Source organism: Takifugu rubripes, chromosome 8 (assembly GCF_901000725.2).
Source record: "Takifugu rubripes chromosome 8, fTakRub1.2, whole genome shotgun sequence".
NCBI classification, from domain to species: Eukaryota; Metazoa; Chordata; class Actinopteri; order Tetraodontiformes; family Tetraodontidae; genus Takifugu; species Takifugu rubripes.
Window position 1 is genome coordinate 13,554,964 of NC_042292.1, and position 11,320 is coordinate 13,566,283.

Genomic DNA, 11,320 nt, shown 5'->3' on the forward strand with positions numbered 1-11,320 from the left:
TTCCTCCTCCACAGTCAACGCGGCGTTAATGGGTGGAGCCGGAAGAGGCCCTCAGCAGGGGGAGATAAAAAGAAGACGGACCAGTTTCCTCTTCCACTCTCTCCATTCATTTGTCGCAGGTAAGAACTATCTGTGATTCTTTTAAGTGAGACAATTTGTCGCAAACTTATGTTTAACGACCCAAGTCTAATATTGCAAACTAGTTGTAGATCCAGAAGGGTTGAGATTAAGCGTTTTATCTTTGGAACTTTTGCGCGCTTAACCTGTGTGCTAACTGGTATCTCAGCCAGACTTAAGGTCCCAATCCCTGCTGCGGCCTAATCTTAAACCATCCATCAATATAGCAAACATTTTCTTTGGGAAACATATTTTTAATCGAATGTCGATGTATTTCCTAAACGATGCATGCAGTATTGCGTGAAAAGATGAGTGCAAATCTCTCCCTGCACTTCTGCTAATGCTGGTGGGAAAAGACTCGACGGTGTCTCGATGATGATAATTTTCACAGACCTGTACTGAATGTACTGTGATTGCAATTATTAAATCTGATGAGACGCTCTTAAAAATTAAAGGTGTTTAGCTAACACGTGTTTGGCACGTGCAGGGAGCCGGTATGTGCTGCAGGCCATGCAGCCACCGATGCTAACTCGCTATTTCTCTTTGCAGGGCGGCGAAAAATGACAAACTCCGTCATGCTGAGGGTAAATATTTTAAAGTAACTGAACAGAATATGCTGCTACAATGATGTTATTGAACTCTCTCACTGATAATCCATTGAGGAAACTTTATCTCAATCTACTGAGTAGCGTGATCGAAGTGTGTACGTATGGTTGTTTTGTAAGAGTCTTCAACTTCAACTGTTTTGTTCTCTCCAGGCTCACGAACGAGTAAAAACTAAGGTAAATATTTTTCTCCCATGTCCCGGTAGAATTAAATGACCTTTTTTGCTCAGTGCTGCAATGATGAATCTCTGAACTCTCTCTTACTGAATTGGCCTTTGAAGAAATGTCTTTACCAGATTCTGAGTAGAACAGGAGCTCATGCTAACTAGCTTAAGGAGAAACTATGACACACAATTTGGTGAAACCTCCTTTTTTCCATTTCAGATGTTTGATCCTGGCTAACAATAAAGGGAACTGAGCAGGTAAGAACTAAAAGGAGTTATTAAACCAGTCCAGCAGTGGCTATTGTTGATGATATTTATATAGACAAGCATATGTCTGATTTTAATGATGCCACATTTTCAATCTGATGGGCCACTTAAATGTCTATACCCACATTTAATGTGTTACTACATGACTAATGTCCTACTTTACTTACAGACTGCTCTCTGCTTCTGTATAACTCTGATAATCAGACTGAAGAGGTGAGTGACATGAGCCTTCACTTAATTAAATTAATTACTGGGGTCTAAACATGATGATTCCAAATAATGACAAGCATATGCCTGATTTTGAAGTGATGCCAACCTTGAATCTGATCCCCCCCCTGGTTGTAAAATGAATGGGGTTTTTATGTGTTGGATGGGATTAAGGTGGCGTTTGTCTTCCAGGAGGGACTAAAGACGGATGCTACCTCTGCTGTACGGGGCAAAGTGGAAGTCTGCAGATGTAGGTATTACGCACACTTAACAGAGGGTTGTGACTGTTTGAAAGGATGAAATGGGGTTAAACCCATCAAACAACTGGACGGCTAATTGTCCCATGGCAGTTTGTCACCAAAGCCCTGATCGAACGCTTAAACTTCCACACGTGGCGGCATTGTAGTGGGATTTGTCTAACATCGTCTCTTTCCTGCAGTTGATCTCGGAGGGCGGAGTCATCGGCATTGCCAGGTGAGCTCAGCCCTGCGGCCGTTCTCGGCGTGGTTCAATGATGATGAAACTTAGCTCACTTTGACCCGATGTGAAACGACACGAACATCTGAGCAGCTGCGCTTCAGTCACCTCTGCTCTTCCCGAACTTCTAAATAAAACAAATCCTGCTCCAACTGAGGGTCTGTAATCTGTCTCGCAGGTGTCTGAGGGTCCTCCCCGCGATGCATCGAGCTAAAGGTGAGTTCTGCCACGGGGACGTTCACAGAAATCCTCAAACCTGCTGACAATGATGAGATAATATTGGAATCTCGTTCGTCTGAACACCTGTTGAGAAATGGAACATCTGACATCAGTGTAGAGCAGCGTCGGCCGTTTCAAACCAGCGAGACCGGTGCTTACACTCGTCCCCTTTATTTCAGGTTTCTGCTGTGGGATGCTGACGGTGCTACCACGGATCGTCGCCCCGGTGAGTGGACGTGCGCTGTGTTGGGGTGGTAGGAAAGCGGTTTCCTTGGTGATGACACCCGCACACGTCTTACGCCTTGCGTCAACGCCAGAACCTGAAAAGGTGAACCCACTGGTGTTGCCTTGGCAGGAAGGGGAAGACTTGTTGGGGTTACCAACAGTCTGAATGGAAACTGGTGCTCAGATCTATAATTATCTCTTAAGGGTTGGAATCTAACTGGTTTCTGTTTACAGCTGGGATGTGCTGGGATCACTGAAGATGCCTCGCTCTGTCCCGGCTGAGGTACGTATCTTAGGTGAATCAGTTTTTACTCGTATCCGACCAATGATGACTTAAGTTACCGCCCCAGTCTGATGATTCATGACTGATCGGTATTTTCTGACTGAAACGGTTGCAAAGCCGTGATCACCTTTATCGGATCAGGTGATTAATTTCTGACCTGTTGCAGGTTGGAATTGCTCGGGATCTCCTGTGCCGTGCGCCAGCCTGGGATTTTAGAAGGTAAATGATGCCCAAGTGAGGCTTTTTGTGTGGAAAATGTCAAATGATGAGTAAGTTACCGCCCCAGTCTGATGATTCATGACTGATCGGTATTCTCTGACTTATAATTCCCTAATAATAGACAGGCGTGGCAACAAAATGTATCCGCTCGGTTTTATGTGCATTATTAACGCACTTCTTTGGTTACAGGTTTGAGACTGAAGGTGGCGCCATTTCAACGCTCAAGACCTGTTTGCTTGATGACTGAATGAAACTATTGTATTTTCCTCAATTATTTGAACAATAAAGTGAAGTTAATGAAACTCTTGTCCTGCTGGAATTTGAGCCAAGAGTGAGGTTGCAAAACATGAGCGACCCTGACGTGCGATCCAAACCCAGTTCTGGAGGGCAGACACCAGCAGGGTTTTCTATCCTACTGGTTCAACACTTCCCCACCGGGCTCCCATTTCCTTCCCTGGTAGAGGACAAAGTCTGGATTTCAACAGCCGTCTGCTTAGAGTATTAAGTTGCCAGTGAAAGCTTTACATTGGCCAAAGTTTGTTCTCGTAACATTCTCTCACATAATTGGACTAATGATCCTTCAGGCACAAAGTTGCGTGTTTAACAGCTTAAATAAGTGAACTGATCCCAAGAATCACCCTTTACTGACAAGTCACACACTACATTCTGCAAACCATAAATAGTTTTCAGTTCATTAGAGTTCTGGGTCCAACTGGAACTGGGCCGTCACTCGGCAGTGAAGATCCTCGCAGCGATGTCGTCCAGTAACCAGTCCACTCCTGCCAGCAAGTTCTCCCCCGTCACTGCGCTGCAGCCAATGATGCACCAGTGATGGCTCTTGATCTCATCCAGGGCCAGGGCCTGCAGGGGAACAGGCACGATGAAGGTCGCAGGATCAGGAAGAACATGGAGAGTGCCGAGCACTCGTTACCTCCTGGATTGCATCCTTGGACAGAGCTCCAGGTAAATCCTGTTTGTTAGCAAACACCAGCAGCGTTGCACCAGCTAACCTCTGCGCAGGGTTGGAAGTAAAAGACAACATACGTAACCAAAAATATCTTTCTCCAGAAGTGGGAAACAGGCTTCACCTCTTCCTGCAGCAGCTTGCTGAGCTCCTGCCCGCAGTCCTCCATCCTGAGCCGGTCTGCGCTGTCCACCACCCACACCAGCCCGTCTGTGCTCTCAAAGTAGTTCCTCCAGTAGGAGCGCAGGGACTTCTGACCCCCAACATCCCAAATATTCAACTTAAATCTAGAAAACACACTTTGTTGTAAGCACTGCGTGCGTAATAGAAACACGTTCATGACAGGGGTTTAACTTTTTGTTTTGGGTGGGGGAAAGATTCAGCTTAAGTTACCCTTTGTGCTCCAAAGTTTTGATGTTGAAGCCTAAAGTCGGTGAGATGGTGCTCACATCTTCTCCGTTAAACTTCTTCAGGATGGTGGTTTTGCCTGCGTTATCCAGCCCCCTGCAGGTACCCGGTTAAGGAACAAGCCATGCTAAAAGATAGCGCGGTGCAACCCAAAAGGGTGAAACAAGACAGTAAAGTAATGGTGTGAACATCTAACGCTAGATTCGTTAAAACGTTTATGAGGAGATCCGCGCCTGGATGCTAGTTTACAGCTAAGCTAATACACGACCACAAGGATACAACATTAGCAGCCTCATTTCTCGCTCCTTTTGCTTCATCTTCTTCAATATTGTCAACAAACCCATCGCGACGGTGTCCAGCTCAGACGCAAAGTGGATTATTTATCAACTAGGATACGGGTAATCTTTTTGTAAAGATTGAAATGCAGCGAGCATCAACAAGCATTGCGAACCAGGAAATGCTGGATACTAGTACCGCCCCTCGCACCCAACGATTGGTTGGTTTCGGGAATAGCGAAGCCTGATTGGCTGAACAAGCTTCAGAAGCTGCTTGATTGGCCAGTTCTCGTTTTAGGGCGCAGCTATCAGAGCCTTATTTGAGTGGAATGGGCGCCACATAAGATTAAATCATAATTCAAGAGTATAGCCTTTCAGCCTCTTGGTGTAAACATCTCTTAGACCCCCCAAAATAATGTATATCACCAAGATAATAAAGTAAAATGACTAACAGTAAATAATTTAGTTGAATGGGCTGTGGGCACGCATGTTTAAGCACCCTTTATGTTGAACGGCTGTCACACGCACACACCCTCAACACCGAATCTAGCAGACAAATCCACCTGCACATGGGTGCTTAGTTATTAGCAATAAACCCCAAATTCCTGCCCCCCCCCCCCCTCATTCGAAATGATGCGTTCAATTCCGTCGTAAAAGATCACACCGCCGTAACACTGATCGCTCCTCGGTCGACTAAAACTGTGTTTAAACGTAAAGCAGCCTTAATAGAATTAAATGAGAAAGTGAAACAATTGCCCCCACGCGCGGACACACCCTAACCCACCCGCTGCACCGCATTGGGTCACTTTAAATAAAGAGAAAGCGAAAGCATCCGATTGCATCAATGCCTACAAAAGCCACTCGACCGTGGACAAACTCCTCACAACACACATGCATTGGACATTTGGTCACAGACGCCACATTTTAAGTAACATCATCTTTTTTTTTTTTTTTTAAATGTATCTATTTATTTAACCCCGTTCGTATCAGCCGCTTCGCCGCCGGTGCGGCTCCGCTGAATGGCCTCTCTCCTGCGGGAATGCAGCGCAGATAATGGAAGGATCCCCGGACGATCCGCTACAGGTAGAGCTGATCTCTTTATTCACGGACAGCGTGGACATGTCCATCAGCTCCAGTTCCTTGTCAACGGAAGAGAGACATAGTAACACACCCAGCTCGGTGAGTATAATTGGAAAAAACTAAACATATCAAGAGAGAAATGTGAATTTGGTCAGAAATATGGGGAATAATCGCTGCAGGGATCCACTCTTAGGTTGGTTAAAGGTCTCATAGGACGGAAAACACGTGTTTTTCTGCTCTCCCTGTCCCTGTCTCACCAGTATTAAAGTATAATGGAAATAATAGAAGGACTAGATAAAAGCCTCAACAAGCAGCACGTCACTGGACGTTTAAGTCATTTTCCAAGCAAGTTGAGACCCTTATCTCCCCCCTCATATGTATCAAATCCATTAGCAAGGGCAGGGATTTCTTCAAAAGTGTCCAACCAGGCTGCTCAACATGCAGTCAGGAAATCAGGCTTTAAACAAACTGATGTGAGATTTCACGCTGTCAACACGTCATCAGACATGATGGGAAAACTGAGTGGAGGGTGAGACATTTACTGTCACAGCTCAGCTATGTTTGCCCTGGGAGGATCTGTGCCTTAAGTTTAGCCTCATGGGTTTCCAAAAAAAGCGCACCGACTTCCTCTTTTACCAGTGAGGACACATTCGGTTTTGATTTTTGGGACCTCCTGGTTGGTCAAGTTACACGGTCATGTCTAGGTGAAATCTCAGGAGTGTATCAAAAAATCCCGGGGCCACATGGGTGAGTGGAGATATCCCAGCAAGCCACGCGGTTCAATTATGCTCCAAAGAGCGCTTATTTTGCTGAGGGAATTCGTACACGCTGGAGAGTTCGCATTAAAATGAGTCTCATTGATGTTCACAGGAGCAAGAAGGAGATGGACGGACGAGGCAGCCAGGGATGAAGAAAAAGGACAAGAACAGAGAAGCTGCGCGGAAGAGCAGGAAAAAGCAAACAGAGAGGGCCGACCAACTTCACCAGGTCTCACACACGCGCACACGCACACACACGCACACACACACGCTCAGGGCCTGAGTGACTAGCGGTGTGTCTGGATTGTGTAATCTGCCTGAACGCGTCTGGCTGTTTCTTGTAAATACTCTCCTTAGGAGAATCGCTCCCAGTCGGGATTGACCTTCACTTTGAACTCACTCACTCATACACACACACACTCACACACACACACACACACCATTGGGACCAATGTTTCTTTGCTTTTTGAACACATTTACATGTTTTACCATAAAGCAAATTTCAGACATAATGACAAAATGTCGCCAAATTCTAAACAGTCCTCGTTTGACGGCTAAATTAAAGCGCAATTGTGGGCTAAAATCTCCTTACTACACAATCAACTACAGTTTTATTCCTATAAAATATTTTTTAAATAGCTTTTATTTCAATTCTCCAATTAAATATCACATCAAGAGACAATCTGGTCACTGATCCAAATGTGGGTTTATTTTTTGTTCTTTTGAAGGAATCCATACTTTTGGTTTTTGTCCTCCACTTGCCACCAGCCTGGTTTTAATGTCTGTAACTCGGCTTAAGTTTATCGTTGACTTATCACCCGTGTGTTGTGTGTTAACCTCTTGACACCTGTACTTTTTTTTTCTGACTGATGATATCCTTCGTCCCTTTGGCTTTTGGCTCTAACCAGGAAGTTACAGGAACTCTTAAAGAAAAAGACAAGATTTTGCTACCATTATGGTAACATAATCTTAGTCATCCTTACAAAAATAGGAATATATAAGTAAATAATTAAAGGTATATGTGTATGCTAGCTTGCTCAGTAGCAACGCGCCAAATAAAGCGGCCACGCTGACACAAAACTTAAGCAGGAAAAGTTCTTTGTTGGTTATCTGAAAAACCTGCTTGGCTTCGATGATAACGAACGGCAATGACCTGAAATGTTCCAAAAAGTGGAGCTAATCCCAACTTTTTCCCTCAGCTAGCTGTGCGTTAGCCGCCGCCGCGCTCCTATCTGTCCAATCGGCCGTCAGCGTGGAAACACAACTCTACGGAAGAACGGATATCCATCAGCTCAGACATTAAACTCAGACATTTAACAAACAAACAAACAAAGCTAACCGATATCAACGTGACATGTCACGTGTCCAAGGAAATTCGAGTAAATCGTGGTTACAGTGAAACATCCTTATTGATTGTTTGTTTGTCTGGTTGCTGATCAGAGCAGCTTTTAGCTGCCGATCGCGCCCCTGTTCCCGCTTCACTCGTGGGACGGCTGCTGACGGTTGACGTCCGCCATCACGCCCACGCCGTTCAGTGCGGTGATTCCCGCTACAGAGTCTCAGAGAGGAGTCGTTTAGCTTTACTGTGGCACAAGTCACACCTTGAGTGAGATTCCGTGGACGGACTGGTATTTGTCCTGTGATATACATCTTTTATCAGCGTTTATGGCCGAGCGGTGCCGTGCTGTTGAGACAAAGAAGAGTCAGCTGACTCAGTCGTTGGTTCAAGTTTAAGGAAAACAGTCTGAATGTCGCCTTTACTGCTGGCGAACGTAACGCAAACGTTGCATTTCCTGGATCTAGATTTTCCTCCTTTCTCACCTGTCGCCGCTTGGTTGTGTGTCCCCGCTGTAGGACCTGGAGTCTCTGGAGGGCACTAACTCTGCCCTCAGGAAGGAGATAGCCTCCTTAGAGCGGGAGGCCCTCCTCTACACTGCTGCCCTGGAGCGCCACAAGCCTTTCTGCTGCCTCAAGGGTCCCGGCTCTGGTCCAGCGGACCCTCTCTCCGTGTCCTTCCCGGACTCTAACCAGACCTCCACTCCGGCCGCTACATCCTCAGCTTCTCTTGGAGGAAGCTCGCCTTTGACCCCAGCTCCCGCGGCCACATCCTGTGAGCTCTTCTCCTCCGGCAGCTCTAAAACTTCCCCACATTCCTCCTTCATCACAGCGCCTGCTCCTCACTCTTTGTTTCATTGCCCCGGGGCAGACTCCTCTCACCCCCTGTGTCCTGTGAGCATCCCCCAGACTCACCTGGTTGAAAACCTCAACGATTCCAAACCAAGTTACTCCCACCCCTCCAGCACCAATCCGGGGCTCCCTCTGTCCCTGCTCACGGTCCCCAGCCCCCTCGGAGCGCCCCAGACCTCCCCTGGTACCAGAGAGTACTTTGAACTACGGAGTTCTCTGGAGGACACCTCCAGAGACATCAGCTTTCTGGAGCTCCTCGAGGTCAACGACTGGATATTACAAGAGGGCGAAACGAACTGTGTTGTTTCTGAACAGTAGACATCTTTACCGAAATAGCCCTCACAACTTTGCACTTTAGCCTGTTGAAATGCAGCACTCTTTTTGGGCATTTACGCCAGACCCTTTTTGGAAGTTCCAAATTTAGCTTCCCATGAGGTACTCACCATTCCGCGTAACTCTGACATGTTGGTTTTATCTGATTACCCAATTGCTCGCATTCTTCTCACAACTGCAATTGACAGAAGCTTTCAAACTGTGTGGGACAACATTCCAATGAATCACACTTACTGTGCGATTTCCACTTACTCGACTGAACTTTTGAAAACTATTTGACATTTAGTAATACTAATTATACCCAGTTTATTGTGAAATCATGCACGTGCCCAACAAGTGTTGCTGCTACTGATTATCACTGATTCTTGTGATGTGTTCATGTGTAAATTGGCTTTCATTTCAAAACGATTTAACTACATTTTGTGATAAATTGCAAGTAATAATGCTCCGTGTTTAATTTAAATAAAACATTCCCTCACTTCTACCTCTTATAACTAGGCTTGGCTGTGATATGTGTTTATGTTATATGGCTGTTATAGTTGGGAACAGGAAGTGATGAATGTGGACTCACTGTTGATTAGCTCCCTCTAGCGGCTAATCGGTGTATTGCAATATGAATTCATGAATGGTTAAAAACAACACTTTTACAAACAAAATCCTTTCAGTCTCTATCTAACGTGGAGTTTATTTTCACAATAAAGAAATGTTACTACTTATTATTGATTAGTGGTGTCCATTGTAGGTGATAAACTTGAAAAATATAAGTAGTTATGTAAATTGGAGAACTCTAGTACATTCATCTAATCATTAAACTAAATAAAACACAACTGACTGTCTTATATTCAAGCATTTAATATTATAATTGATCATTTTGTACTGTGTATAATATACTAAAAAACTATTATAGTAAAATACTATTCTATACTGTTCTTTCTTTTACATTTTCACAAACACATAAGATAACAGGAGAGAAATGTACATTAGTTTCAGATTTTTATTGAGCTTATGAGGCAAAAGAGATTTAGGAAAGATTTAAGTTAAATGCAGAAATTAAAGGATGCAGAAAACTGGCCCAATCCGCTGTTAAAAGTCATTAACACAAGGATGATCTGTGACTTCAGATGGGCAAAGGAAATAATTTAAGCTGCAGGTTGGAAAATAGGACAACTTTCCCTACATGCTGAGGAAAGGCGTGCACGTGAACGCAGCCTTAATCAGCGCCTGTTCTCTCCAAAATGGCTGCTGTTGAAAAGCTCTATAATAACTTGGTGCTAATGCTCTTTGTGCCCAACGGAGCGGCGTTAACTGCTGGTTAAACCTTAAGACCACAGTCTCGCCCTCGTGATTACACGCCTGCTCTGCATTTACTGCCCCCCCCAAACCAATCTGTGTTTAGCACAGCCAGGTATTTGTGTGCTACCAGTGTGTGTTTGTTTACTGAACGTTTCTTAATAAAGCTGCAAAAACTTAAGCACTTTGTTTATTTTTCCATGGTTTATTTGTGTTTCTAAATGATATTTTCTGGAACATGCAGCTATGATGGGGGTAGGGGTCCCAAAGTGCAACCTCGCCCGGGGAACTAAAGCCGTTCAGGGCCGGCCCTGATAATGCAATCGCCACCCTTCTGAGCTTTTAAGCGCAGTGGATGACTGTACAATTAAACGTAACCCCGCATAAAACTAACACACACCCGCCCGCCTAGAACAGGAAGCGAGGAAAATGGGGGGAGAATGTGGGAGGGAGGGTGATGCGATGTCAGAGTGGGTGTCTTTCCCTTCAGGATGAAACAGCAGCCAACGGCTTCGCAGAGGTGTCACGCTCGGAGGAGAAAGCGTTGATGCGGTTTTTCAATTTTTTTTACTTTCACATCAAATTGAGTGATTGAAGGAGGCAAAACCGCGCCACACACAAAAAAAGAGCAAATAAATAAATAAATAAATAAATCCTATAGCGTCATCTGCAGTGAGACTCTCTCTCCATGCGCCACCTTTATAAGAAAACATCGAGCAGACGGCAATACACACTGGTTCACATCCGATTATACCTTTCAAAATAAGACAATCACTGCCAGTGGCGATGGCGTGAACGCGATCAAACTGTTGGAAAGTAGCCTGTATGAAAAAACAAACAAAAAATAATTAAAATTAATATCCAGCACACGTGTAATCCATTACAATCAACAAACCAGCCAATAGTTTGATTAATTAATCAATATTAATCTAGATATTTTTTATTATAATTAAGGTTTTCTGTGCCAAAAAAATTGACGTAATTTTTTTTTTAGCATTTGTCTAGGTGTCACACCAACTGACGTACCTTGAATACCAATTTTTCAAAGAAATCTAAAAATGTTAAAAACATTTTTAGTCCAATGTTGTCACTTTTCCAGACATTTTCATCCACAAGAGGAATGCACCCTCGCCGACATTTCTTTCACGCAGGCGCAATTTTACAAGTGTATTTAGAGATGCTAAAATTCGGACACCGTGAAATCCGTATCTTTATTTCTGTTTTGTTTTGCCCCTAGATGTT

At 44.5% G+C, this 11,320-nt stretch overlaps 2 protein-coding genes, 1 long non-coding RNA gene and 5 other non-coding genes across 10 annotated transcripts; 7 read left to right on the top strand and 1 right to left on the bottom strand.

The window, feature by feature from the left end:
- The first annotated feature begins 23 nt into the window (after nucleotides 1-23).
- LOC105418741 (uncharacterized) lies at nucleotides 24-3,085 on the top strand. 2 transcript variants are annotated; one of them, XR_003889177.1, is made up of 12 exons: nucleotides 24-119; nucleotides 667-701; nucleotides 876-899; nucleotides 1,107-1,144; nucleotides 1,323-1,366; nucleotides 1,553-1,610; nucleotides 1,800-1,834; nucleotides 2,016-2,053; nucleotides 2,236-2,384; nucleotides 2,516-2,564; nucleotides 2,731-2,783; nucleotides 2,973-3,085. It is a non-coding gene; the product is annotated as an uncharacterized lncRNA (long non-coding RNA). The 2 variants fall into 2 exon arrangements; XR_003889176.1 differs by having other exon boundaries at nucleotides 25-119; nucleotides 2,236-2,282.
- LOC115250868 (small nucleolar RNA SNORD29) lies at nucleotides 1,867-1,931 on the top strand. The gene has a single exon (XR_003889431.1). It is a non-coding gene; the product is annotated as a small nucleolar RNA SNORD29 (small nucleolar RNA).
- Nucleotides 2,099-2,168, top strand: LOC115250869 (small nucleolar RNA SNORD30). Its single transcript, XR_003889432.1, has one exon. It is a non-coding gene; the product is annotated as a small nucleolar RNA SNORD30 (small nucleolar RNA).
- Nucleotides 2,326-2,452, top strand: LOC115250872 (small nucleolar RNA SNORD22). The gene has a single exon (XR_003889435.1). It is a non-coding gene; the product is annotated as a small nucleolar RNA SNORD22 (small nucleolar RNA).
- Nucleotides 2,600-2,669, top strand: LOC115250871 (small nucleolar RNA SNORD31). The gene has a single exon (XR_003889434.1). It is a non-coding gene; the product is annotated as a small nucleolar RNA SNORD31 (small nucleolar RNA).
- On the top strand, nucleotides 2,819-2,889 carry LOC115250870 (small nucleolar RNA SNORD31). The gene has a single exon (XR_003889433.1). It is a non-coding gene; the product is annotated as a small nucleolar RNA SNORD31 (small nucleolar RNA).
- Nucleotides 3,086-3,407: 322 nt separating the features above from the next.
- arl2 (ADP-ribosylation factor-like 2) lies at nucleotides 3,408-4,631 on the bottom strand. The gene is made up of 5 exons (XM_003977916.3): nucleotides 4,435-4,631; nucleotides 4,141-4,251; nucleotides 3,872-4,034; nucleotides 3,715-3,795; nucleotides 3,408-3,644 (listed from the first exon to the last, which is right to left on the bottom strand). The coding sequence occupies exons 1-5, from the start codon at nucleotides 4,497-4,499 to the stop codon at nucleotides 3,510-3,512; spliced, it is 555 nt and encodes a 184-aa protein (XP_003977965.1). The 5' UTR covers nucleotides 4,500-4,631; the 3' UTR covers nucleotides 3,408-3,509.
- A 146-nt stretch (nucleotides 4,632-4,777) lies between these two features.
- On the top strand, nucleotides 4,778-10,889 carry batf2 (basic leucine zipper ATF-like transcription factor 2). Of its 2 annotated transcripts, none has more exons than XM_011619171.2 (3): nucleotides 4,778-5,609; nucleotides 6,381-6,497; nucleotides 8,123-10,889. In XM_011619171.2, exons 1-3 carry the CDS (start codon nucleotides 5,484-5,486, stop codon nucleotides 8,771-8,773), a joined length of 894 nt encoding a protein of 297 aa, XP_011617473.1. In that variant the 5' UTR covers nucleotides 4,778-5,483; the 3' UTR covers nucleotides 8,774-10,889. The 2 variants fall into 2 exon arrangements, with proteins under 2 accessions (XP_011617473.1, XP_011617474.1); XM_011619172.2 differs by lacking the exon at nucleotides 4,778-5,609 and adding an exon at nucleotides 5,628-6,257.
- The last annotated feature ends 431 nt before the right edge of the window (nucleotides 10,890-11,320 follow it).